Source organism: Amphibalanus amphitrite, unplaced genomic scaffold, assembly GCF_019059575.1.
Source record: "Amphibalanus amphitrite isolate SeventyFive unplaced genomic scaffold, NRLGWU_Aamphi_draft 000003F_arrow, whole genome shotgun sequence".
NCBI lineage: Eukaryota > Metazoa > Arthropoda > Thecostraca > Balanomorpha > Balanidae > Amphibalanus > Amphibalanus amphitrite.
In genome coordinates, this window is record NW_024881500.1 from 1,429,091 (window position 1) to 1,456,868 (window position 27,778).

The 27,778-nt window shown below is 50.5% G+C and overlaps 3 protein-coding genes across 4 annotated transcripts in view; all 3 read right to left on the bottom strand.

Moving 5' to 3' along the window:
• The window catches only part of LOC122365728 (bicaudal D-related protein homolog), a 53,003-nt gene extending 49,947 nt beyond the window's left edge, over positions 1-3,056 (bottom strand). The window contains exon 1 of the mRNA XM_043337226.1: positions 2,494-3,056. The gene's annotated coding sequence lies outside the window, so the exon portion shown is untranslated. The remainder of the gene's footprint in view (positions 1-2,493) is intronic.
• Positions 3,057-3,221: 165 nt separating this feature from the next.
• LOC122365904 (serine/arginine repetitive matrix protein 2-like) lies at positions 3,222-7,556 on the bottom strand. Of its 2 annotated transcripts, XM_043337565.1 has the most exons (2): positions 5,485-7,445; positions 3,222-5,439 (listed from the first exon to the last, which is right to left on the bottom strand). In XM_043337565.1, exons 1-2 carry the CDS (start codon positions 7,266-7,268, stop codon positions 4,041-4,043), a joined length of 3,183 nt encoding a protein of 1,060 aa, XP_043193500.1. In that variant the 5' UTR covers positions 7,269-7,445; the 3' UTR covers positions 3,222-4,040. The 2 variants fall into 2 exon arrangements, with proteins under 2 accessions (XP_043193500.1, XP_043193585.1); XM_043337650.1 differs by having other exon boundaries at positions 3,222-7,556.
• LOC122365827 (PAX-interacting protein 1-like) lies at positions 3,222-25,721 on the bottom strand. The gene is made up of 18 exons (XM_043337438.1): positions 25,325-25,721; positions 23,308-23,492; positions 22,777-22,954; positions 22,211-22,492; positions 21,717-21,890; positions 20,358-21,287; positions 19,485-19,613; positions 17,266-17,814; positions 16,710-16,910; positions 16,235-16,430; positions 15,702-15,869; positions 15,148-15,335; positions 12,026-12,135; positions 11,522-11,671; positions 10,958-11,225; positions 10,115-10,525; positions 9,649-9,847; positions 3,222-7,657 (listed from the first exon to the last, which is right to left on the bottom strand). The coding sequence occupies exons 1-18, from the start codon at positions 25,379-25,381 to the stop codon at positions 7,569-7,571; spliced, it is 4,464 nt and encodes a 1,487-aa protein (XP_043193373.1). The 5' UTR covers positions 25,382-25,721; the 3' UTR covers positions 3,222-7,568.
• Positions 25,722-27,778: the final 2,057 nt, after the last annotated feature.

Genomic DNA, 27,778 nt, shown 5'->3' on the forward strand with positions numbered 1-27,778 from the left:
AATTTAGGTACCTACCTAGGTACCTACTTACTTGTGCACAGTCACACGGATATCAGTCCCGACCCGACGTAGGTCGTTTGCTCCGCGGATCACGCACTTCTTCATCGTTATTATAGGTATTTGTTCGAACAAAAATGCCCTGATTTCGGATCAGAGCCACGGTATATAAAATATGGTATACTGCCTTGCGTAAGATAAAAATACATTTTAGCAATTGGCTACCAAACGAGATGTCATCTGTTCAGGGCATAGCATAGGTTTACTTTCATAGACCTCATGAAAGTAGCTCATGAAACTCATCACCAATCAGCGCGACGGATTTCAAGATTCGATTGCGGATGTTCATCCGCCGGCCGATTGCCAGAACAGATAACGAAAAATAACGCAACTGCTCGTGGTCTGCTCGCTAGTACAGGGATCCGTGCCTGATCAGTACTGCTGCAAGCTGATTGGTTAAAAACCAAAGCCTCGCCGCGGGTGGCTGTATTGTCGGATAAGAACGCATTCCTGGGATAAGAACGCATTCCTGGCATATTTTCTTTTAAAATTGCCGATAACTACGAATGGAGGCCGAAATCGGCCGTAAGGGGGTAGACAAATAGGTTTTCGGACACGGGCTACAAGATGGCTATCTCAGTTTCAATCCCCATGTTAAAGGTGGCCCTTTTCCTTTAAGTAGTTTCGGCAGGTTCTGGTGACACTTTTATACAATTGTTTTGTCCATAATTTCCGAACAGTGATTGCGCTACTGCTGTGGATAAAGGTTTAAAGGAAATTTATAGAAGAAAATGCATCAAAATACCTCACTTAAAAAAGAATCGCGTCTGAAAATATCAACTCAGAATGGCACAACAATTGGATATCCAAGGAACATCATACATGAATAATTTGCCACGACATAAGAACAAGAAGAAGGTAGAAGGTATAATATTCCTAGTGATTAAACGTGAATTTTCCAGTGCTCTTGCAAGAATCTTTTCTTTATTTATGTAATCGTACTTTGTTGGTGACCTATGGCTAAACTTTCGTGAAATATATTATATTTTCCATATTTTACATGTTTGTTTCGAGGAAAGGACTACAACTGTCAAATAATAACGGAATAACTTAGGCCCAAAGTATCAGTGGACATATCAAACGAAGATAAGAAACAAGCGATAACGGATTTCGATTAATAGGAGCCATAATTTCGGCTTTGTAACCAATACAAAGTATTTCAAAACCCATGATAAGCAGAGCAGATATTTTTTACCAAAAAAATGTTGGTTTTCTAATTTTACGCGGCAAATATCATCCAATAATGATGTCAATTATACATTCCCTATCAATTATACCTCTGGGCTAATGCGATAAACTGTAGTTTAGAGGTCATTGCCCTGGGCAGTAAACCCGGGCAGTAAACTTTTGTTTCCTGCCCGGCCTATCAAATAACATGGCAATTTGACACCGACAGTTTCTTGGTCATAGTTTTACTGCCCGGCTCGTGCTGTGCTTAAGACATACCCCGGCATGTAGGAATACACCCGCAAGGACAACGGTCCGATCGTAACACATCGAGGCGCGGGAGGCGGAGGGGGGATCCTCGAAGTTCAGCCAAAATCAGGTCATAGGCCATCACACACCAGGCCATGAAAGGTCAAATTCCCATTTTTGTGTTATTGAACAAATTTATTCATGCCTAATTCGTGAACTTATCATGGAGCTAAAGCATCGCAGATCAGGCACTCGACAACTTTTTGAAGATCTTTCGGTACCTTTTATGTATTCAGTCAAATATAAAAAGTTAAAAGCAGAGGATGGGTAACAGAGATCAGCTTAGTTCAATTAGTTTGACATCACTAACGGCCGACATCCAATCACTGATGAAGTCATATGAAAGTTAGGGCAGAACCGTCAAAAAGACGTTTTTTTGTGGAAACGTCTGCCGTTTATCAGCTTTTGGCGAAAACCTATGAAGGAGTCAACTGACCCCCCCCCCCCAGTCCCCCCCCCCCCCCGTCATGGCGTGGATGAATGACGCTCAGTGCTGTCGCCACGCCCACATACCTACCGATCCCAGTCCTCGCTTTTTTCCGATGGACGGTATAGCGACGGCGGCCAGACACCAGCCCCGACCCATATTCTCTAATCATTCAAACAAAACCACATCCACGCTCCAACCCCCCAGTTCTCCCAACCCCACCCTCGACTCCCAGCAGTCAAGTCAGCCGACCCACGTGACCGAGTAGGCATTTCAAGTCTATCACTAAATAAAAAGATGCCTATATGCCTATCTCACGGTCGAAGATCAGATCAGATACGTAACTAATGATCCCATATCTTACCCTTTCTCCTCGTCTTACCACTCCGTCGTTCCTTCCTTCATCCGTCGTTCCTCTCGTACTAAAAGGTACCATTCACCCCCCCCCCCCATCCTCTCAGCCCTCCCCTAACCCATGCTCCCAATGCATTCCAAGTCCTTGAATTCCCCTCCCTCTCTCCCCGATAACTTACCTCCAGATGTCTGGCATACTCGGCAGCCGTCCTCTCGTTATCCACGCTCAGTTGTTCGTTCTTCTCCAGCAGTGCCTTGCCGAGCTCCGCCGCCAGCAAGAGGTCCTCCTCCTTCTGAGCGAGCAGCGCACGCGCCGCCGCTTCGTCCAAAGGGGGCTCGTCGGGAGACATGTCGGCGCCGCCGCTACTGATGCTGCTGGTGTCCATGTAGGCCGCAGCCATGGGGACGGGACACGGCACCCCGACGGAAGGGGTGGGCGAATGTGTGTCCCCAGACGCCAGACGGGCTAGTCTGGGGATAGTGGGTAACTCGTGAGCTGACACTTCACCAAAGGTCAACACGTGAGTTGACCTCCGGTCAACAAGGTCACCTATTGACCCGGTCACCCACAGCACTGTTATCGCACCAGTCACTTTTCACCACCTGACCTCCCTATTCCAGCCGATCTGCGCACCACTGCTCGGTCAGCCTCTGACAGACCACCGCCGGTTTACGATCATTGGACGATCACCACGGCCCGGCGCAGCACCCACCCGCTCACCTTCACACACCTGTGTACACTGAATCATCGTCAGCGGTGCGACGGCGGCGGCGCTCACCGGCGGTCCGCTCGCTAGAGCCGGGCGGCGCCGCCCGCCCCGCCTCCCCACGGCCGACCGGTCGCGACGAGTCTATGCGGCGGCACGCGTGCGGTCGCCTCCCGATTACAGCCCATTGAGACAGGTGGTCCGAGTTGGCTTTTATTCGGGTGTCTCGGTACAAATCGTTCGGTATAAAACGCACTCCAAGCCGTCACGCCCACACACTGCTCTCGGCACACCGGCACGAGAGCAAACATGATTTTCACAGGCACACACGATTGGGGTTGGCAGTGTTTTGCAGCTATTCCTTCACGGCACGTGTTATCTACACAATTTTGGAAGGAATTCAGGTCAGTTTCAACACGCGACAGTTGCCATAGGCTGAGATCCGCGAATAAACAATGACAGAACACAACTGGTTCAATGGCTCGAAGTTATCGTTTCGAAACAGAAAACTTGATCGAATGACGTCCAATCTAACGACAAAAAAAAAAAACGTAGGCAAGAGATGATACTAACCACTAGTACACAGTGCCGATAGCTATAAGAAAACAATGCCCTTGGAACGACCGAAGAGCGAACTGTCACTGGCATGTTGCTTCATTTCGGACGCGCAAACCAACCAAAGGTAAGCTCTGTACAGTAATACAATGTGTGCACCCGCTTTCCATAGGCCGAGCTTATGATACAATGCACATAAAAACGGTACAAAATGAAGAATTTTATACAAAAGAAGATAGGCAACACAGCATCAAAGAATGCGCTTGCACTTCAGAGTTCCTTCTTCATACAACCCACATTTCTCATTGAGCTGATCCAGCTCTGAAAGCACGGCACGGCGACACCGACACGGCAGCAGGCCAGCGGAACTATCGCGATTAGTCCATAGTGGCGGTTAATCCACAGAAATAAACCACAGATTACACAGAAGCCAGCAGCGGCGGCAGCTAACACCGCACACTGGGTCATCTCTCGTCGCGCGGAGGCGGCTGATTGTCATCAGTAGTCCCGCTCTTATTCCCCGAGCTGGGGTTGCCAGGGTCTCCTTGGGTCTCGGCCAACACAACCACTTCTGGTTCAGAGTCGGCGCTGGGGCAATCAGCAAGCAGCTCCTTCAGGCGCAGGCGACCAGGATCAGCGCTGGGACAATTCGCCAGCAGCTGCTTTAGACGCAGACGACGCGGATCGGCGCTGGGACAGTCCGCCAGCAACTCCTTCAGAACCGAACGGCCGCCGCCCGCTGAACTGCCGCCTCCACCTGCCCCGGACGTTCCCGCTGCCCGTCCTCGACTAGGCCTCGCGCTGAGGCAGTCCTCCAGTAGCTTCTTCAGGGTTAGCTGATCTGCATCGGCGCTCGGACAATCGGCCAGCAGCTCTTTCAGAAGCGATCGGCCACCGTCCGACCGTGAGGCAGCGGGGGTGGTACTGAGAAGGGCGCCTATGGTGCTCCCGCCGGCTGCTCCACCGTCGCCTTCTCCACTGCTTTTCTTGGGTGCACGGCGGGCGCCAGGTGCCTCTCCAGAACCGGACGCTTCTCCGAAAGAAGTCGCTGCGATGTTCGAGGTGTCCTCTTTCTGAGCTGGATGGTCGGCACTGGGACAGTCCCCAAGCATGTCTGCCCAAACCGAGGTGCTACCATGAACAACAGATGACGCTAGCTCGTCTGAGCTGCAGGTCGTCTTCAGTGGCTGAGGGGCGCTGGAGGTGCCTTGCAAAAGCTGGTCAAATGATGGAAGACTGCTGCCCTTGGCCCACGAATCAGAGGACTTGGAAGGAGTGGACTTCTGCCCAGTGGGTTTCAGTGGCGTTGCCGAGCCATTATTTGCTGAGTTCTTAGATTTCACGAGTCGACTGGTGCTCGGTGAATCCAGCAACAACCTATCAAAGGCTGAGAGACTTTCACCTCCTGCGACAGCGTCCGAATCTGAGGATTCGCAAGACGCTGCCGTAGCTTTGGGCTTCGGGCGTTGCTTCGGGCTGGACGAGTCTAGTAACAGCTTATCAAAGGCTGACAGATGGCTCCCCGAATCAGAGGACGCGTGTGGCGTTGTCTTGCCATTCTTAGCGTCGTCTTTGGTTTTAGAGTGTTTTTTAACACTAGGAGAACCCTTATCCCTGGCGTGAGTCGGAACACTAGACTTCTGTGAAGATGTCTTATGCGAAGAGGACTTGTGAGATGATGATTTTTCGGAAGATTTTTGGAAAGATGGCTTGCGCGGAGATGACCTACACGGCGTGGACTTGCCGGGAGAGGGTTTTTGCGAGGAAGACTTGCTTCCAGATGGCTTATGGGAGAAAGAGGACCTTTGCGCAGACGACTTGCGAGGAGACGATCTCTTTGAAGATGACTTGGGAGGAGAGGACTTCTGTGAAGCTGACTTACACGGAGAGGATTTTTGTGAAGAAGACTTGTGTGAAGAGGACTTGCGCAGAGATGAACATTGTGAGGACTTGTGAGATGAGGATTTGTGTGAAGATGACTTTTGCGAAGAAGATCTGGACGAAGAGGATCTGTGTGACGAGGGTTTGCGTGGAGAGGATTTGCCCTTAGATGACTTTTGTGGAGTCGTCCTACCGTTTTTCGAATCATGCTTGGTTTTCGATCGAGAGCGATGACCAGAGCTTGGCGAGTCCTTCCGCGCCTTCTCCGAGGATGGTTGGCTTCGTCCAGAAGAGCTGGACTCACCCAACTTCTTTGTTGGCGTGGTGCGTACTGTCCCCGCAGCGTCCCTCGAGGAGCTCTTGGTCTTGTCAGATTTACTGGGCGTTCGCCTCCGCTTCTTCTTGCTGCTTTTCTTTCTTGATGACCGGTCCGTGCTGTGATGATCCGACGACTCTGGTTTTTCTGAATCCTGGCTAACTGCTGTGCTCGGCGTGTCTGAAGGACTAGGCGAAGTCGATCTGTGTCCAGTCCCTGGTGAGCTCAGCAGAGCACCGACTGGGTCCATCGAGGCCGACTGAGACCAGGGTGTCTCAGAGTCGTCTGACGGTTCCACTTTCACGTCAGCACTAGGGCAGTCTTCCAGCATTCTCGCCCAGGCCGAGCGATTATCACTTGGCACTTCTGATCCACCGACCGGCATCGTGGTCGCCACCATCTCAGGCGCTGCTAACTTGCCTTCCCCACAGCCTACCGGTTCGGCATCGGCAACTTCAACGCTGGAACTCCCTGCCACTACATCAGAACCTCCCGCTTTTAAGGCCGCTAGTTCGCTTAGCGTGGAGCTCATGGTCCAAGCGCCGCCTTCGCTCAGCATCGACATGGCAGCCTCTTGGTCCCCTCTTCGCCACTCCTCTCCCTCCGAAGCAGAAGTCGTCTCACTGTCCGCGATGCTGAGGTCGGCCGTCCCGCGAGCCACCCCAACTTCACCTCCGGCGTCTACAGAAGCATACAATGTGATAGTGTCTGAGCCACTCCCTCTACTCGCACCATTTTTAGACGCATACACTCTCAAAGCGTTAACGTCACTCCGCTGCCCATCGCCCACTGAGGTAGAACACAAGGTCACATAATTATTTTCAACACTTACAGCTGCATCATCGCTTATCGAATCGACAAGAGCAGCATGAAGCTGGCCGTCTCTACGCCCTTCTTGTGTCCAATCTAAAGCACCGCCGCTGCCGCCACAGACATCATCGCTAGAAACCGCCTCTACCGCTGCCGCTGCCGGCGTCATCAACATCGAAGACGCGTCGCCCGTGTCGGCAGCGACATTATACCGGGCGTCGCCGCCGTGCAGAGCCGACTCTGCTCCGTGTTCAGGTACTGTGCTGTGCCGCTCACCCGCGCCGTTGCGTCGGGTGTCCTCCTGAACAGTTTTTGTACTAAAACCGGTCCCTTCAGACCGTTCGCCGCGGGTGCCCCCGACGTCATCCCAGTCGACGCCGAAAGCCTCTTTCGTGCTGGCCATCAACTGCCTGGCGATTGCATTGATGTGCGCGGCAGGGGTGAGTTCCACGAAACGTCTGCCGCCGCGTGCTCTACCGTTCGCTCCGCGGCCGCCCCGCGTACCACTGCCCGCGCTGGGCGGTCGGTAGGCCGGGGGTGGCGGCCGCGGCGCAGGCGGTGGCGGTGGTGGCTGGGTGACACCGCCATGCACCAATAGCTCCTCTTCCACCGCGCAGGAGTTCAACACAGGCAGATTCGGATACACCACATCCAGAGGAACCGTCGGTGGCCTCTGCACCGGCATCGTGGGCGCCTCACCACGCCCAAAGGTGCTCCAGCTGGGCAGAGGGCGGTGTCGGCGCACGGCACCCACACCCACCGGCTCTCCAACCTGCGGCGGCTGGCGTCCACCCGGCACACGCCACAACGTCCCGAGCTCACTACAAGAACCACCGTTTGAGATTTCTTCGCTCTCAGCGTCTCCCCCATCCCCACCACCGTCGTCGGCGGCAGGGTCGGCCCTCGCGCTGCCGTCCGGCCAAGCGTGGTGGCCGCCGTCGTCACCGCCGTCAACCTCCATCGCCTCCGCCGGCTCTTGGGGCCACTACTGCTCGGACCGGACGTAGCAGGAGCGCGTGTAGTCGATCATCTGACGCATGATGGCGCTCAGCACAAACTCGGCGTTGTAGATGGCTGCAACAGGCGGGCGACATGGTTGGAACTAGTGGTGTCAATCGGTTACCGAAAATTTCGGTTACCGAAAAGATATGCTGACCGATTTGGTAATCGGTCGGTCAGGCCCCCCAAAAATCGGACACTTTCGGTCACCCTGCCAGTGAAACCATTTTCAAAAAGAGAAAGTATTCCTTTTTTGCCTAGTTAAAATGAAATTTATTGGGATGTTAATGATAGAGTTGCAAAATTTCCCCCAAATGCCAAATGCCACATTTTGGCAACCTCATTAGCCAACCCACCCAGCAGGCAGCAGCCACCCATTGTCCAACCACAACGACAAGCAGGCTGATTTTGATTCAGTTGGCCCCACAAGTACACACAATTTTGAAACTCTATTCCAGTCTAACTGGTAAAATTTCACCTGTAATCAAAGAAGTATTGCCTAAGTCATCAAAAATGCAAGGACAAAAATACCTTGAATTGGAATTACTGAAATGTGTTTCTGAAAACTGGACAGTTAGCACTTAGCACTTAGCAGTGATCACATTTACATTTCACAGGTGTTCTACTATCCCACATTCTCCTTAAATATTGCAGGTACCAACCAAATGTTTGAAATCTAGATGACCACAACATAAAAACATAGGAATCTTGACAAAAACTACATCGGCCCACGTCCGATTTCTGGATCTTCCACATTCCAAACACAAGGAAGGATTTCGAAACAGATGCGCCATAACAGAGACTTTAAACCAGCTGATAAAGTTGCTGCAAAAAAAGTTTTGGATTGTTACATGCTGCCTCGTGAATTATTTTATTGATGTAAATGATCCAACACGATATTGAATTCTAATGAAATCAACATTGTGAGTGTAATTCACTACAAGAAAATTAATTTCCCTTCAATAATTCGACCAAAAGGGCATATAAATAAATATTACGTCATCAACATACATCCTTTCGTTACAGAAGAGAGGATCTTAAAAGTCAATCCTTGGTTCTTCTATTACTTTTTGCGCCACTTTGGCGCCACTTTGTAGGTATTAATTTTGTCTGCATATTTTGTTTTCTTGTAAATATAAGACAAACAAGAGATAAGACAAAGTGCCTGTGTAATGAATTTTCATTTCATTTTAGGGACAAAATTCAAGCTCAGAGCTACCTAATAGCTGCCTTTTCAGCTGGATTTTCAGTGTCAAATTATTTGTAGAGTATCTCAGACCACATCTCAAGACTCAAGGCAAGTTTCCAAGCAGTTTTGATGTGTTTTGTAGTGTTTTGATTCCGCCTTTTCTCCTAGGGAATGTTGTCATGAACATACCTATTACCAACCATTTGACTATACTAATTGATCGTGCTTTTGCAACATGAATGAGCATTCTTCCTTACATAGACCACAGTAGATTCTTGACAATTCTTATCAACTAAATCTGTGAAATGCTGAGGTCCATGTGTTGCTATACCCTCAGCAATGTAATTTCTATCACAATATGTATTTTGCAGTGGCTAAGAATTGACTGAACTTGGACTGAAATGCCATTTCCCATTATTTTCCATCAGAATTTACCAAATATTTTAATTTTGGGGTAGAGTAATAGCAAATAGAAGTTCGGTCAAATTTCGGTCAAATTTTGGCTTGGGATGTAATCGGTCGGTATTCGGTCGGAAATTTTTCCCAAATTTTGGTTTCGGTCGGTATCGGTCAGACATTTTTTGGAAAATAACATCACTAGTTGGAACGCGCAAAGACTATCGTTATCAAATCGTTGGACGAAAACTCTAACAATCGTCGCGGTAACTTCTAAAACGGGTATATGTGTGAATTTGAGTTTGCCCTAACTACTTGAATGATAATGAAAAAGAACACAATACGTTTCAATAAAGGTCGAGTCAGCGAAAGCTGTCCATGTCATCCTCCACTACCATTTGCACAAGTCAAATCACTTGCACCGTTCATTTACGTCCCCTCATCCCCAACCACCTCAAACCCCGCGCCCTCATTCACTCACGCAGTCCGGTCATGTATATGTCGTCGATCAGGTGCAGGTCGACCTCGCAGGTGATAATGTAGTGGTTCTGCTGACGCGCCTCCTTCAGAGCCTTCAGCGGACGCATCTTCTCCTCGACAGTGCCGCCCGAACAGTGGATGATCTCGGCCAGGATCCGCTTACTCGGGACAACGCCCGGAGTAATGAAGAAACTCATCCCCTGCGAGAGAGATTACTATGTATGAAATATGCGAAATATCGCCATCGACATGAAGGCATTTAGTAGAATAAATCAACCAGAAGTCGTAGAAATACGAGCCAGAACACTGACTACAAAAAAAAATCAGAGAATTGCACAACAAAATACGGATAAATTTAGGTGTGCTCAGCACAGCAGTCGATGCGCTTCTAAACAAAATTACCAAAAAAGCCCATCCTTCCCGCTATGACATAAAAATAAATTAAACGTTATGACTTATCGGCCTACCTTGAACAGGTTGCGTCGGTCCGTCTTGGCCAGTGTAGCACCCAGCGAGAAGTTGAACCTCTTCTCGAACTCCTCATCTGCCAGCAGGAACTGCTGTTCAGGCAGGAACCGGCCGGCGCGGCCGCTCTCCTCCAGCCACCGCTCCGACACGATCAGTGAGCAGGTGGGCAGCGCCATCAGGAACTTGACCGTGCGCTGGAGGCGGCTCATCACCAGGTGGGTGGCGGCCGCCGGGCCGGACGCCACGGTACCGCCCAGGCGGCGCACGATCTCGGTCAGGCCCGGTGCCGAGCTGTAGGAGAAGAGCACCCGCGGCCCGTTCTCTGACTCTGTCGGCGCCGGCGCCGGCTCCGACAGGCACGGAGAGAGCGTGGTCTTCTTCAGTGAGCGCTCCGCCTCGATCTCCTGCATCTGCAAGAGGGGGAGGGAGTAGTCAGTCAAGGCAGTCAACATAAAGAACCGGCTGGAATAATCTGGATCAGTGCCTGCCGAGTGACAGAAAATGAGCTAAAAAAAAAAAACGAAAAGGGACACTATTTATCGACACGAAGGAAACGGAAAACAGCAAATCACATTCAATAACATTGAAATAAAGGTCTTCTTGTTATATTTTGTTTGTTGGGGGTTAGGGGCTGCGAGATCATTTTGCGCCCATAACAGAAAAGGTCTTCTTGAATTTGACAGTTACGTCTGTGTCTCTTAATAAGCCAGTCGCAAGTTACTCCGGGCAAAGGTGTTATAAGACCTCACATGCAATGCTAAATTACATGAAACACTTCAACCTAAAAAAGTCACACCCGATCCCCCCTCCAACGCCGTTCTCCACTCCCACACTTTGCCTACCTTGCGTTTGTTTCTCGGCGGAGGGTTCTCCTTGAAGCGGCTCCAGATCTCTCGCGTCACGATGATGGGCGCCTTCCAGGCGGCCATCAGGTGCGGCACCAGGTTGTAGTCGATGCGGAACGGGTCCTCCAGGCTGAACTGCTGGTACTTCTGGTGGCCGGTCAGCTGCGCCACGCTCTGGTTTCCCAACAGCAGTTCGCTCAGCCAGTGCAGGTTCACCACCGGCGTCTTCCACTCGCGCGCCTTGGCGTACTTGGGACCCTCCGGTCTGGGCGGGTGAAACAAAGGGTTGGTTATTGGTTAAGGGTGATTGAATGACCCGATTTGAAAGCGGAGACACGTTGGTCTTAGCATTTGTCTTAGGGAGTCGTAATGGAGTTTACAGAGACCTGTAACCACAACCGTAGTGAACAGTAATTTCTCTCGATAAAAAGCTGTCATCTCCACATACACTTTTCCCATTACAAGCACCATCGAAAATGTCAGATTTTATTTGAAGCGAGCCTGGACTGAACGGGTATCCCCAATCTGCCTCCCATCCACAGCCACTCTACACTTGCTTACTTGCGGCAGATGAGTTGTGTGTTGTGCTTGGTCAGGTAGCCGGTATAGATGGCCCCGCAGCCCTCAATCATCCGCTTCACGCGTTGCCTCTCGCTGTCCTCAAAGCCCGAGATGCTGATTATCATCTCCTTACCGGGTTTGTCACTGTCACTGGAAATAGTACAGCGAACGGTCAATAGCGGTATTAAGTTTGCGAATGGCTCCCGCCAAGGTCCGAAAACACGAACAAAGTGCACCACGATTGTCTCCCCACACTGCGCGCCTTTCTCACCTGAACGCTACCGGGAGGGCTGCGCCTGAATAGGCAGCGGCACTCTACGATACGCCTGTCTACTGCTATAAATCAGCTGAGCAAATATCTCAACACTGAGTCATGTTTTACCTGTAAGGGACCGGCCGTGTATCGCCCGTGTAGGAGGCGTCACCCTGTAGACTTGTGTGAGGACCTTGTGTGGGGACTTGTGTCTAATCTGAGACACGGTCCCACACATGGCCCCGTCTTACCTGTACGGTACCGGGAGGTGGATCGCCTGTGTCGGGGGCGTCACCCTGTGCTGCATGAGGACGTCGCTCAGCCAGTAGGCCGTCACACACCGCTTGCCGTCCCGCATCCCCTGAGGGCAAACACCACGGAGGGAATAATGCGTGAACGGTAAGGTACAAAATAAGGTAACTGAATGTCATACCTAAGAGACACACGTCAACTATTGTGCAAATTGAAATCTAACAAAAAAGAAAAGAAATGGTACTGCCAAATCAAGAAAAACTTAAAAACTTTAACGATATGCGTGGCGTTTCAAAATGGCAGGAGCAGAAAGATAACACAGAAAACCTTTTGGGGCAACAAACTGCATGTCCAAGCTAGCGTGGTTAAAGGGAGATTATGACCTTTTTCCACAAAATCTGAGTTAGGACCATTTTCTGGCAAAACACAACAAGTTATAATGTAAATTAAAACCATTTTGCTCAATTCGGTACCTTGCCGCAAATATCTCAACTTGAAGTCACGTTAGCGGGGAGCGCTGAAAATGACCGTTGAATAAGTACTTACATCACTTTTTGGTACTTGCATGTAATTTTGTAAAATGAGCGTATTCATTACATTTGATCTTCATCACATCTAGTTAGTAATTAATGGTCGTCTATAGTGCCTTCAAAAGATATTCATGGTTTGGGGGTGGTTTATGTCTAAATTTACGCAACTATTTTTCCTGTTCATCATCTGTCGCCATATGCTGCTATTTTAGTAGCAACGACTCAATTTTGAATCGGTCCCGCCGACTGCACAATAAAAGAAGATAGATACAACACTTTTGCGGCATCACTGAAAAACTTATGCAGTACTGTTATCAAAATTCTCATAACACCGTTCGACAAACCTGAAGTCTTTTTGAAATAAATATGCTTGTATTTTTCGCTTCAGGCTCTGAGGCCAAAATAATGAATTTCGTAGTCGCAATCGCAAGATTTGGCTGCGTTTCTGGCGCATGCCGTTCATTTGTGGCGCAAAATAATACTTGGAAACAAAGAAGAGTAGGCACTATGTACAGCCCTCTGCAGACTGCGTGGTAGGTATTCTTTTTTCGACAAAACCGAGAATAACCCGCGCCCTGCTGGGGGTCCTGGATTTCCACGTTCAAACACCCCCCCCCTGCTGGGGGGAGGTGTTTGAACACCCCCCTTGTAACTCGGCTCCTGGGCCACGTAGCGATACGCGGAAGGCGGCGTTCGAAAGAGCGTAAAAAATAATGACGAAATCACTTCGGTCAATTTTTTGGTCAGGTCAAAGGTCAGGTCACCAGAGGTCATTGAAGGCAAAATTTCGCCGATTTCCAGGTCGAATGTCGAAAATTTCCAAGAAGCCAACGCATAACTCGGGAACCAATAGAGCTACAGCGCCGCGGAAAAGCGCATTCGATAGCCCTATTAACGCCCTTTCTGAGTAATTCTCTCAGATTTGACCTAACGTCAACGGTTTTGCCTGCAGGGGGCAAAAACTACAAAAATAGCCGATTTTTTCGAAAACAGTTTTTCTGCAATAACTTTTGACCCAAGCCTTGTACAAGCTTACTTTTACCGGCATCGTGTTCCTCTCGTCAAGACGCATCGAATGAACTATAACTTGACCTTGAAAGGTCAACTTGAAAATTTGACCTCAGGTCAAGGTCATGACCTGACCGGAAAGGGTCATGTTGCATATCAGTCGATCCGTATCGTCGAGCTGAACACATCTAAGGCGTTTTCATCGCTCTAGCATGCCTCTATCAAAAGTTATTTGCGAAAAACTGTTAGATACCATTCGTGACCTAAGATGACCTCAGGGCATAAACAAGGGTCACGGACACCATTTTCAAGTTCAGTGTGTCTAAACCACTTGTAATTCGGTGTTTGGGAGTGTTTATAATGTCTTTCATCCAAAAGAGGCGCATTTCAATTTTCTCCCATTGACTTATAATGGGGAGGTCGCAAAATTGACCTGACCTTAGGTCATCGATATCAAAATTCTGAGATATACATTTTGTACATGCTATTGCTCTTAGCAATCGCTGAAAGTTTCAAAGCGATCGGTCACTCGGTGTAGCTATGACAGACATTGAAACTTTTTATGAGGTGAGGTCACTTCAAGTGACCTGGTGACCTGACCTTGAATGACCTTGGTCTGAAATTTTCACAACATGTGTAGAATTGATGTATGATAAGGTGTACCAAAAACGGCGGCGCTCCGCGCCGCCGTTTTTAAGATATTCGCGAAAAACCACAAGGGGGGGGGTGTTCAAACACCCCCCCCAGCAGGGCGCGGGATAACTCAAAGACTAAGTTGTCAGTCGGTCGGATCTCATTGCATAAAGATGCGCCATGCTCCACTCCTTCGATTGGTTCTATCACTGAACGAATTATACAACTAGTGTAGCAACAAAATGCAAAAATTTGTTTTGGGGGCAGATATAAACTTTCTTGTATTGTTGCCAAACTAGCTGGAAAATGTATACCAAAATAAGCCCAATCTAAGGTGCGGAGTCTCGGACGTCTTGCTGTTACGTTTTCCGAGTGGCCAATAGCATAGTATTCGCGTTATTCCCGGTTTTGCCGAAAAAAAGAATACCTACCACGCAGTTTGCAGAGGGCTGTACCCCCGAATTAGAGTCTAATTAATTCTAAACCGTATTAACTCTAATTCAAATTGGAATCCTTACAACCAAGCAACGACAAGGCGATAACATAAACAAAAACCCAAGCGTCGCTGTTTGAAACAAAAGCGCCATATACTGCGACTTTTTTATAGAGAAGGACAACGCATTTCGGTGGGTGTTACAAGTACTGCAAGTACTGCTTCTTTTTTGCAAAAATAAAAACCTTTTTCACATACGAAAATGTGCTAGGAAATTTTCATATTTAATAGAAACTACAGTAGAAATAGTATAGATGTCGAGTAATTTTTATTTAAGAAAAAAGAAAGCTTATTATCTCCCTTTAAAAAAAAAATTCTAACATGCTCGGTTTCGGTAAAATAAGCGTAAATTGCTGATCTCTTTTTTTTCTTCCTTTCACTTTAGCTAGCCCCTCAACCTGCAGATGTACCCCACCGCCTCGTCTTTCTCCGACATTAGAATATCCCGGCCACCCACCGACTGGACGATGGGGTTCTTCAGCTGCAGACAGAGGATATGCGTGACGCGCGGGCTGTACGTCTGCTCCACCTCGCCTCCGAACTGGGCGATCACCTTACACCAGCTCTTGAGATCCTCGACCGAAGTGCAGTGCTGGTAGTCGGCCACCAGGAATACGCAGCCCAGCAGGCAGAGGTCCGGCGGCACTGCAGAGCGGGGGGGGCTGATGAGAGGCGAAAAACGTATTGAAGACGTTGCGGTGTGAAACATAAGCATTTCGAAGCATGATGCTTGATGCTTACACAACATCGTGAAAAGGTTGGTAAGCAGAATGAGAACGGTAAAGTAAATAGTTAACCATGACAATAGCAATAAGCTTGATTGATCACATTTCATCGTGGCGCTAAATTAATGCCAGAATTAATGTCTACCAATATAATCACCATCAAATGCAGTCCATGTTGTACCTATTTAACTAACCTACACTCAACCAGCCGTGACCTCATACACAACACAAATCCCTAGAAAACGCGACCAAGACACCTGATTAACCCCAGCTCCCGGCGACTCACGGTTCAGGTTGGGGTCGTGTCCATAGTACTGTATCCGGTTGGCTTGCTGCTGGGTGGCCTTCTGAGGACTGATGCCCATTCTGTAACCGGTCGGAGGAGTGGAGGCGCCGCCCGCAGCACCCAGCTGCATGGCGGACAGCTTTGCGGCAGCGCCGTCCGTGGTCGCCACTGGGGGAGACGGAGATAAAATATGTGAAACACTGAGACAGATCGGACAGCCGTGACTGTAGGGCAGTGAAGATACATGACTATCTGATTTTATAGATGGTATATATTATGTTGGCAAGGTAAAGTATATACGGGTGCAGTTGGCCATCTATATGAATGAACAATTCATTGAAAATCAGTTAATAAGTTTTTTTTTTTGCAAGCCACACATGAACTAAAAGCTGAACATCTCTTTTACAATAATGACGCGTCACTGAAATGAACACGAACAGAAACCAAAGACACACATACATTTTACACTTCAGACAATGCACCCCTACCGTCTATCCACTATCCACTCACCGTCTATCCGTCTATCCACTCACCGTTCTGTGCCGGCCCGGCCGGCTGCGGCCGCGGCTGCTCCCCTGCCACCGCGCCCTGTGGAGGTGTGGTCATCACAGGCGTGCCAGGGGTCTCCGGGGTGGAGGAACCGCTCATCGGGCCGCTCGAGAGTCGGTTGTTCAGCAGGTTGGCCAGCGCCGTCTTCGTCTTGGGCTGCACCAGGTTCTGCTGGCTGTTCTGTGGTGGGAAGTAAAATGGTCATGAGCTGAGTGCGATACTGATAGCGGCGTACAACGCTGAAATTCAGTAAACAAAAAGCATAATGAAATCACGCGGAATGACTTAGACGTATACGTTGCTACACATTACCCATTCGGTAGAAGCTCTTCACCCCTCCACCCTCCCCCCCCCAAAAAAAAAAACACTCCATCCCACCATTACCCGCATCATCTCTCTTCCCTCAACTCAACCCAGCCCCACCCCTCACCCATCCCCCAGCGCTGATCGCGTCCTTACCAGTATGTGCTGCCTCATCTCTGCGGTGAGCGGCTGTCCCTGCGGCAGCACCACCTGCTGACCGCCCACCTGGATCAGCCGCTGGCCCGGCTGCAGCACGGCCGGCTCACTCTGCTGCCGCAGCAGAAGGTGCTGCGGGGGGCCCGGGGTGCCCGCACCGCTGGCAGATGGTGTAGGGCCGCTCTGCTGGCGCTGCAGCAGCTGGGAATGGAAAGAGACGGAGGGTTAGAGGGTAAATAAGGCATGAAGAGAATTGGAGAACAAGAAGACCTGATAAAGAGGTAGGGGAGCATGAACATGCACACAAAACGGCTGCATGACGTCATGCTAGCTGAAGTATTTAAACCACGTCGCAATAACTTCACGCAGTCGTTTTACAAACCAAGCCGTAATAACGTCACACGGTCATTTTACAATAAAATTGCTCTTTGAGAGCATTCTAAAGGTATGCAATGGGAGTCTTATATCTCGGTTTGTGTTCTATTTCACGCCCAGGCGTCCAAGAAATCAAACCGCTGACTAAACCGCCATCACCGTCTGCCGTCCTGTCACCCACCTGCTGGCCGCCGGCTGCCTGGGCCGCCGCCGCCGCCGCCTGCTGACGCTGCACCAGCTGCTGCTGCATGCTGAGCACGTTCGGCTGCGGCTGCTGCAGCGGCTGGCGCAGCTGCTGACCGGCTGCGCCCTGCACCACCACCTGCTGACGCTGCTGCACCAGCTGGGGCTGCATCCCCGGCTGCTGCGGCTGGCTCGCCGGGTGCTGCTGCGGCTGCGGCTGCTGGGGCTGTACCTGCTGTATTGGCTGCTGTTGCTGCTGCTGGACTTGCTGAGGCTGCTGCAGCTGTTGCTGCACTTGCTGCTGAGCCTGCTGTTGAACCTGCTGTGGCTGCTGCTGTCCCGGTTGCAGCTGCTGAGGCTGCTGTCCCTGCTGCGTCTGCTGCTGGACCTGCTGCTGCGCCTGTTGTTGCTGTTGTTGCTGCTGCTGCTGGGCCTGCTGCTGCTGCTGCGCGGCCATCGACTGCCTGATCTTCTCCAGGTTCTGCTGCACCTGCTGCTGTATTGGCTCCTGGGCGTCAGAGGTGGCGGCCACCTGCGCCGGACGAACCTGCGGGAGGTGGCGGCAGTAGAGAGGGTAAGTCATAGGAAATGACAAAAATAAACGAAAAACGAATTGTTATGTTACTTTAACCCGCGCCCTGCTGGGGGGGGGGGGGGTGTTTGAACACCCCCCCTTGTGGTTTTTCGCGAATATCTCAAAAACGGCGGCGCGGAGCGCCGCCGTTTTTGGTACACCTTATCATACATCAATTCTACACATGTTGTGAAAATTTCAGACCAAGGTCATTCAAGGTCAGGTCACCAGGTCACTTGAAGTGACCTCACCTCATAAAAAGTTTCAATGTCTGTCATAGCTACATCGAGTGACCGATCGCTTTGAAACTTTCAGCGATTGCTAAGAGCAATAGCATGTACAAAATGTATATCTCAGAATTTTGATATCGATGACCTAAGGTCAGGTCAATTTTGCGACCTCCCCATTATAAGTCAATGGGAGAAAATTGAAATGCGCCTCCTTTGGACGAAAGACATTATAAACACTCCCAAACACTGAATTACAAGTGGTTTAGACACACTGAACATGAAAATGGTGTTCGTGACCCCTGTTTATGCCCTGAGGTCATCTTAGGTCACGAATGGTATCTAACAGTTTTTCGCAAATAACTTTTGATTGAGGCATGCTAGAGCGATGAAAACGCCTTAGATGTGTTCATCTCGACGATACGGATCGACTGATATGCAACATGACCCTTTCCGGTCAGGTCATGACCTTGACCTGAGGTCAAATTTTCAAGTTGACCTTTCAAGGTCAAGTTATAGTTCATTCGATGCGTCTTGACGAGAGGAACACGATGCCGGTAAAAGTGAGCTCGTACAAGGCTTGGGTCAAAAGTTATTGCAGAAAAACTGTTTCCGAAAAAATCGGCTATTTTTGCAGTTTTTGCCCCCTGCAGGCAAAACCGTTGACGTTAGGTCAAATCTGAGAGAATTACTCAGAAAGGGCGTTAATAGGGCTATCGAATGCGCTTTTCCGCGGCGCTGTATCTCTATTGGTTCCCGAGTTATGCGTTGGCTTCTTGGAAATTTTCGACATTCGACCTGGAAATCGGCGAAATTTTGCCTTCAATGACCTCTGGTGACCTGACCTTTGACCTGACCAAAAAATTGACCGAAGTGATTTCCTCATTATTTTTGACGCTCTTTCGAACGCCGCCTTCCGCGTATCGCTACGTGGCCCAGGAGCCGAGTTAGAAGGGGGGGGGGGTGTTCAAACACCCCCCCCCCCCCCAGCAGGGCGTGGAAATCCAGGACCCCCAGCTGGGCGCGGGTTAACGGCGTAGGGATCATGTCTTGCTACTGCACACAAATGTTTATTACTAACAAAAGTAATAGATGGGGCAAGACTCACAAAACTGCAAGTGAGGGCCTCCGAAACAACTTCCGAAAAATGTAATACTTAGAGGCTCTGCTCCTGACCGGAAGTTGCGGTTAACACCAATTCTTTTTTAGCAACTATCTATTAGCCATGCTCGCAGCAGCCGCGTAAGACGAACTGTACTGTGACAACTGTGCATAGCGAAAAGCCTGAGCCAGTGATCCTAAGAGCGAAGTCATGTTTTCCTCTGCATCAAAGATGAGGTGGGTACGGGGGCTGATGAGGTGGGTACGGGGGAGTGCAATGTGTATGTATGAGGGAGATGCGGCCACCAGTCGTACCTGTTGAATCATCTGTTGTCCCGGTGCGCCCTGCGGCCGTGTAATCTGCGTCACCAGTCGGGTCCCGGCCGGCTGCTGGCCCACCGGCATCTGCAGCGGCATCCCCGGCCGCACCGGACGGGCCACGCCCTGAGGGCAGACGGGCAGAGGTCAGCGGGGAGAAGGGAGAGACGGGACTGGCCAGTGGGTGGCTAGGCGCTAGTAAGGGCAGAGAGAACGGGGTGGTCGCTCCGGTTATGGCAGAGTGCTAAATAGGGAGGTAAGTGAGGTAAATCTTTTTGGCTGTGACACATATCAAGCGAAAAGTCGTAGCGAATAAATTCTGCTTTGGATACATCTAATCACATTGATGTGCGTTCCAGAGCAAAACAAAGGCATGTCTCTTTCATTCGGATCACCACTGGAACAAAAAATAGTAGGAATTACGATATAGCGTTGTAATTGAGGATCCAGGACAGAAAGGTGCTTTTCAAATTATGCTAACTGTCAAGTAGACGCTTGATATTGAATCGGCAAAGATTCACAAGATCTCTCAGGATCCAGGCTGGGATGATGGGAAAGACAACGGAGCGAGAGTACCGTAATCTTCAGAAGAGAAGGCAGTGAGGAAAGCAGCTGGAATCAGATCATCAGACACTGACATGAAGGGATGGCGTTCCAGGATGATGTTGAAAGGACATAGGTCGAAGGCGTAGAGTAATTCCATGTACGCTTCGACCAGGAGCACCATTCTGAAGGTGGCTTGGTTTCCAGGAACGCAGTTGAGGCGGACGATTTCAAGGATGGGTGTCTCAGGATGATCTTCACAGTCACCAGGTAGACGTAGGAAGGACACACCGTCAATTCTCCTCCCACACCCGGTTCAGTTCTGACCTGTATCTGCTGGATGGGATGGCGCAGCTGCTGGCCGGCCATGCCCGGCTGCATCCCGGGCCGCTGCTGCCACTGCTGCTGCTGCTGCTGCTGCTGCTGAAGGGCGCGCTGCCGCTGGAAGTGGCTGATGAGGATGTTGCGGTCCTGCGGGTCCATGCGCTCCAGGTACTGCTGGCGCTGTTGCGGGTCCAGGTTGACCAGACACTGCTGGTGCGTCTGCACGATCTGCTCCTCGTGCCAGCCGGGTCGCTGCTGGCCGGCCGGCGGCTGCTGGCCGGGCGGCCCGGGCAGCCGCTGGCCGTCCGCCTGCTGCACCGGCGGCCGCCACGTCTGCGCGCCCATCACTCCGCCCTGCGCCTGCGAGTACAGAGGCTGGCGCTGGATAAAGTGCTGCTGGCCCGGGTGGCGCAGCAACTGCTGCTGCCCGCCTGACGGGTGCTGCGCCAGGATCACGTGCTGCTGCGGCTGCTGCTGGTGCTGGGAGGTGAGCACGCGCTGCGGGTGCTGGCCGTGCGGCCCCAGCGGCTGCTGACCGTGCTGCTGAGACACCAGCACCTGCTGCGGCTGGCCGTGCTGGGATGTGATTATCTGCTGCTGCTGCTGCTGCTGCGGAGACATGATCTGCTGCTGGGAGGTCATCACCTGCTGCTGGGACGTAATCATCTGATGTTGTGATGTCATCACTTGCTGCTGTGACGTCATTATCTGCTGCTGCGAGGTCATGATTTGCTGCGGATGCTGGCCCATCATCAGCTGCTGCTGCTGCGGTGTGCGCATGCGCTGCTGGGCGAGAAGCTGCTGGCGCTGCTGTGGCGTCAGCTGCACCATCTGCTGCTGCTGCATCATCTGCTGCGGGCGCGGCTGCTGTCCGGGCGGCAGCTGCTGCAGCTGCTGCGGCCTCCCGTGCGGCGGCTGCAGGGGAGACCGAATCTACAAACGTGCGTGCCACGGGCGGGGGTCAGTATTTACAGACGGGGCAGAACAGCTCGGAGACGCGCACGACGGACGCCGCGGGTAGGGGCCATGGTAGGCTGGTCCACTCAGCGAGGATTACCATATATGCTCGCAAAGGACTTTTGAATAACATACCCTGATCACAACGTATTTGGACTGGCAAAAACAGACTTGCAAAAAAAAAAAAAAAATACACAATACGAATTAAGCCATGGGTACTCTGTCACGAACTCACCCTATACTTTTTAACTGACAAACTCAAAGCATTACTCTAAATAAAATTGGCACTGTAATCGGTCAAACATTCATGAACGCCTCCCTAATATCCACCTTTTTTCCTACAAATGATATCCTTCAGTGCCTAGTACACACTGCCCGCCGCGCTTGTAGGTATCGCTATCCCACCTGTTGTTGTAGCTGGACCGGCAGTCGCTGCATCTGACCGGCCACCACCATCCTGGGCGTCATCTGACGGACCCCAGCCACCGCCTGCGGCACGGATCCGACCGGGCGCACCACGGCCGTCGGGGGTGTGGTCGAAACCGACGGTGGGGTGGCCGAGGTCGCGGGCGCCGCCGGCTGACACAGGGCAGGGGCAGGGTCAGACTGGGGTGTGGGAAGGCATGGGGATCGAGTTGAATTTGGAGGCAGTACTACACGTTCACCTGTTGCCCTAGCTGAGCTCAGTCAGATTCTAAGATTTAGTCCAGAATTACATTTTCGCTGAGTCCTTGTTTCATCTCCTCTGCTTTGTTAACTTTGTTTCCTTTGTTATTGCATGATACATCGGCCAGCTGGAAGCAGTTTCATGACTGATTCTGTCCATCATAACTCATGATCGTCTTTCTTTTTATTCTCCCCCAGCTCACTATTCCAGGTCAGCTCAGAGCGTCGCTCACCTTTTCTGGCTGGTTCCAGGGCAGGTTCTGTTTGAGCAGTGCCAGCTGCTGCTGTTTCTCCTGCTCGCCGCTCGGTTTGCGGTCCTCCTCCTCCCCGAATCCCGTGATGGCTGCCAGCGCCGGATCCGGCGGCGGGGGCGGCGTGGCTGGCGGCGGCGGCACCAGCAGACGCGGGTGGAAGGCGGCCGCCTCGGCCAGCGCGCCCTCAGCTGCCGAACTAGTCACCCAGTCGGGTGTTACCGGCACCGGGCCGCCCGGCTCCAGACAGCGCGCGTACATCGCCTGGGGAGGGCGCACGGGAGGGCGCGGTCAGAGGGCGGCGGGTGAGAGGGGCCGGGATGGTGGAGTTCAGCTCTCAAAGAAACATAAAATTAATCAACACATTTACAGCAATCCACTGCAGAATTATCATATCCAATTTCACTGCAATGCTCGAGGCTTGATGACGTAAAAGTCAGGTGAATGAAAACTACACAGAAGCACATTCCAAAAACTATCTATGCAAAAACAAACCAATTGAACACTTAAAGGCCTCCTATTCTACTGCCCCACCCGCGGTCACTCACGCCCTCGGGTTCGCCGACCACCAGGTGGGTGCAGGCGGGTGTGAGGTTGCGCTGGAACGCTCCCCCGTGGTAGGTGACCAGGGCCCACACCAGGCGCACGTCATCCCGCTCCAGTCGGCTGCAGCAGACTCGCACTCCCCGGAACAGCTGGCCCGGGGCGTAATTGAACGCCGCCAGACTGAGTGTCGTAGGTAAGGTAGTCAAGGAGACCAACAGCAGGGAGGGTGGTGTTGTGAGGTGTCAAAGTCACGTTGGCATGATATTTTGACGATTACCTTCTGACACGTTAAATTCTAATGAAGTGACTATGATACAAAAGGCATTAAAAATATGTGAGGAAACAGCAAATAAACAAAACAAACATGAATTTGTTTTGATCTACATGACATAACCACCAGCAAGCATGCTTATTAAACTAAATGCACAATAAAACGCAGTGACGCCATAAAATGTCTCATGACTGCAATCCAATTGATTACCGAAAAAAAAAAACACTACAAAAACGACCCATGAGTCGCCAGAGAAGGATACGGCAGTAGTTTTCCGGCGGCAGCCGACAGAGTGACCCAGATCGCCCGCAGGGCAGGCCGCTCGTACAGGTCGTGTGCCTCGTTGACGACATCCTCGTCGGGAGACTCGCCCACAATCAGGTGCGTCGTGTAGTCAGTGAAGTAGGTCTCCTTCTTGGCACCGCCATTCTCCAGTGCCTCCTCGACCTGGACAGAAAAGGGTTCGGAAAGTGCTGGTGTCGTAGTGAAGAGCATGATACAGACAACTAAAATACCATGTTGATGGAACACCAGCATTGACTACACACCAACATTGAGGAATATCCATTGAATCCTGTCTCTTACTGAGTTCTGAGCTGTCACCAGCGTGGGCATGCCATGACGTGAGCCGGCTCTGAAAAACAGAACTATACTGGCAGAAAAGATCAATAGGTTCTTCTGAAAGTATCGGTGCGCTAAGGGGACGACGCTGTTTGTTTCAGTCACTGCTGATCGGGGAAAAATGGGAGCCCCTCAAACAGCTGACCGATGCCTGACCAGTCAATAGTCAATGCAGTTGCCTGAATTATTGGCATTAAGTATCAATATTTGCAATGTGTCATTACATATGCAATTTTCGGTATCTTTTCGACATGGTAAACCCCTTCGAATCACTACTGAGTCTCCCGCCTGAAACAGAGCCAAACCGATACCCAATGCCACTCCCTACCTCCCTTTCGTTTCACCGGGTATGTATGGCTGGATTTCTGCACCCATGCACCCACAATGTTCGAGCCGTTCCTACGCCCATGGCTATGGAGAAGTAGATTCTCACTATAAATAACTTCTTTTAATAGGCAAAAGGTCTGAACTCCAGACTGGAAAACATCCATACACTACGCCGGACGCTCGTGAGACCCTCTTGCGCCGAAATTCGGCGCGAAAATTATGTGGCTATTTGTGCGAAAATTATGCCCTTTTTTATATAAAGCACATGTGCACATCTACTCATCAAGGCTATATCAACCAGACAGAGTGTTCCGGAATCCGGGGCCTGGTACGCTCTCCTATGTTTGAGCGTCCGAATAATTTTTTATTTCCACGGAAACCCAAAACCTCAATACTCTTAGCGCACCCTAGCTTCATGCCGTGAAACAAAGCCGGAGCCATAAGTTCCGGGGCCACAAAAACCGGCGGAGCAGTGTGTTCGAGGCCGTCGGGAGCCAGGAGGGCTGGGCAGCGGAGCAGCACATGCTCAGGCACATTAGACTCTTCTCGGCTCACAGTGCAGAGCGCCGCTGGGCACCGCTCGTCTGGGCACTGCTTGCACGCCGCGAGGTAAAGACAGCCGATTCGGTGCCGTACTGGAGCGAACGGCCCCAGTGGTCCGCCCTCATCTGGTGCGGTGCACCAAAACGGCATCCTCTCGGTCCTCTCCGGGGATAGGGAGCGGCGGTATGCTCCCCAGGAGTGGCTTGAATAACGATTCTGAGCAGTTGCCAATGCATGACTGCACAATGAACCGCCCCGGTCAGCAAGCGGGCGTTTGAGGGCAGGGCGGCCGCCTGTTTTGCCAGGTCGCCCGCGCTCTCATTCCCTTCTATATGGGGATCGATCGATGATCGATGAGTGGGCAGGAATGGGAACCCACTGCAGTATTGCTTAATGGTGCTTGGTGATGTTCAACAAAGTCTTCCATACCTATCTCCATGCCAAGGGTTGAGGCCTCACCTGGGCGGCCACTCCTCCTCTGAGTAGACTCAGAAAGGCTCGCCAGTTCATGCATGCGACTGGGGCAGGGACGTCTCGTCCCGAAACCTTACCAGAGCTGCTCGCTAGGTGAATCTGCTGCTAAATTGACCAGCCTACCTCATAAATTCAGTTACTGTCTTTTGCCAAAAAATCATGCAACCGCCCTGCGCCAAAAAATTTGCTCGCTGTCATGCGCTGAATTCAGTGAATGCGAAGCTACGCCGGACGTGCGCAAATTTTTTGGCGCAATCCCGCCACAACGCCGGACATATTTGGCATAACGTGAAAAGAACCAAGAAAAATCTTACCTTGGAAGATATTCTGCCAGTAGTGAAATATCGAATTGAACTGAATATTTGAGACATCTTCGCTCCGGTAGAACTTTGGGAGACTGAGACTGAGACAGCACGACGAAAAAGCAGAATACTTTGTTTCAACGCATCGCTAAATCCTCCTCCATACGCTTAACCAAATGCCCCTGCCTTCATTTACTTAGCACATTTACTTAGCAGCAACCAGCAGCAACCATTACATATCAATCTCCCATGCACACGCGCGCCGAAAAGATTGCTCGCTCCCGATTTCAAGGTCACAAGCCCTGACAGGTTGATCACCAGAATAAAAATATTCAACTATGATGACGTCCTGAAAGATACAGAAAAGCCAATAAGAAGCTGTAACGTTTTATTATTTACGAATACTAGAAGCTGCTTTCCTAGTTTTCAGTTATATAATTACATCAAGCAGCATACAAAAGCTATTTCTTTTATAGGTTTAGGCATTTCTTTTCTTTTTTACTGATTTAAAGGCCCGAAAAGGCATAAAAGCAAGCAAGATATGATGACGTAACAGATACGATTCATGCGGGGGAAAATGAAAACGGCGGGAGAGGATGAACGCCTGCGTTCATGACGCACATGAGACATTTTGGAAGCCAGGGCTGCTAATTTAAAATTTGGGGGGTACGTCGTGTCAACATTGAAAATTGCAATACCTCCTGCAAGACGGTAACAAAAGAAATCAGACAAACTCCGTCAATATTACGATTTCAATTGAAGTTTCAGGGTTATTACCAAGCCGAAATGCTTGATGTGAGAGGTATGGTCAAAAATGCCAACATTGTCGGCATTGTTAAATCTCAGTTAAATCTCATCCATGCCATTCGCTGGCGACATCTATAAGCAATGCTTTTATTCATTGGTATGTGCATTTTACCTACAGGATGTCCCAGAATTACCCGAACTTGACCCGAACTATAGACCCGGGAACAGGGGGGGACCAGCGGGGGCGCTTGCCCCCCCCCCCCCCAACTTGAGAGCCGAGGGCCTAGGGGGCGGCGCCCCCTCAACATTGAGGCAGCGTGAAAGGATCTTTCCTCCCTTTTCCGGACTTAGTTCCTTCTTGTTTCCTTTAGGTATACATCGGGTTCGATTCCCGGGCGATGCACGTGGCATTGCCGCTACCTGACCGCTTGGAACAGCGTGAGAGTTCCGGTTAGCACCTTGGTCCACTGGATGTGGTGCTTAACCCAAACCAACCAACCAACCTTTAGGTATACATCTAAACATCAACACACGGCCTTTTCCTAGCCATCTGACTGAATGGTTTCTGCTGATAGTATCGATTTGACAGCATCTGCATTCTGCTATTGTCATCCCGCTTTGGTTTGGGCCCCTGGCCTTGGCCATAAGTTTAGCATGCCAAATTCTATACTGGACCATTTTGAGTCAACTTTGAGAAATACATAACGTACGTCGTACAACGGTGGTAAAATCGTTGCTAGGCCAGCATTGACGTTTCAAGTTCATCTTTTAATATTTAACCTTCGCGGGCCGGGGGGGGGGGAGTTTTTCGCCCCCGTTGTTGAATATTTGCGATAGCTCTCGAACGAGTAGGTAAGCGAAACTTTCACTACCTTTTACCTTATACTCCATCAATTTGACATCCTCTGAAGTAAAACAATTTGGACCCAGCCCTCTTGATGACATCACAGGGCCCATTCTTCTAGACCCCTGCACGGCAAACTTTGGTGTCACAGACGTGAACTTCAAATAGCTGCCAAAATAGAGTTTTAGAGATAAAGATAAACTACGAACACGGTTGTGTAGCTTTTGGCCTGTAGAAAAATACAAAAAAAAAATAATTCTGGTGACCTGAGGTCAGAAGTCAGGTCAACGACCCCGAGCTGAGTCTTTAGCTTTTCGCAATTGACTTCAACTAAAAGGGCCCTAGTCCTCGCCGGCACAGGGGGTTGATGCAATCCTCCCCACCCCCCCCCCCCCCACCCCTAAGATTTTTCGCGAATAACTCGCGTAAAAAGGGGACGATCGCAACTAAACTTTCAGTACCCTCGCATTGATCAAATTTACTCCTACCCTCAAATTTCATGACCCTGACCCAAAAATGACCTTTAATCTGTGACCTACTTTCCGAGACCATGTTTGGCCGGAATCGCGATTCGGCGTACCTATGTCAGCTCGCATTGTCGTATGTCAGCTCGCATTAGCCGAGCGGTTGCCAGCTTTTCGTGGTTTCAAACGTTCAAACATATGATTTGATGTTGCTCCCATGCATTAGGGTGGATGTCAAGGTTACCTGAAGGTCAGATCAGGTCATTGACCTTTGGTGACCTCGGCTCACTTTTTCGAGTTTTACATGTTTCTTGGCCTGTTTTTGGAGCTGAATTCAAATTTAGCAACCATTTGAACATTTACGAAGTAGTTTTGGTGCCTTCGTAACATGTTACGAAGCTGTCAGAGGCG

Excerpts from the sequence above, each read along its gene's own strand:
- LOC122365904 (XM_043337650.1), bottom strand. The coding sequence starts at position 7,544 with ATGGAGGTTGACGGCGGTGACGACGGCGGCCACCACGCTTGGCCGGAC.
- LOC122365827 (XM_043337438.1), bottom strand. The coding sequence starts at position 25,381 with ATGTCTCAAATATTCAGTTCAATTCGATATTTCACTACTGGCAGAATA. Across the intron at positions 16,911-17,265 it reads AGGCAGCCGGCGGCCAGCAG|CTGCTGCAGCGCCAGCAGAG; the intron begins GTGGGTGACAGG and ends TTCCATTCCCAG. Across the intron at positions 15,336-15,701 it reads ACACGACCCCAACCTGAACC|TGCCGCCGGACCTCTGCCTG; the intron begins GTGAGTCGCCGG and ends CCCGCTCTGCAG.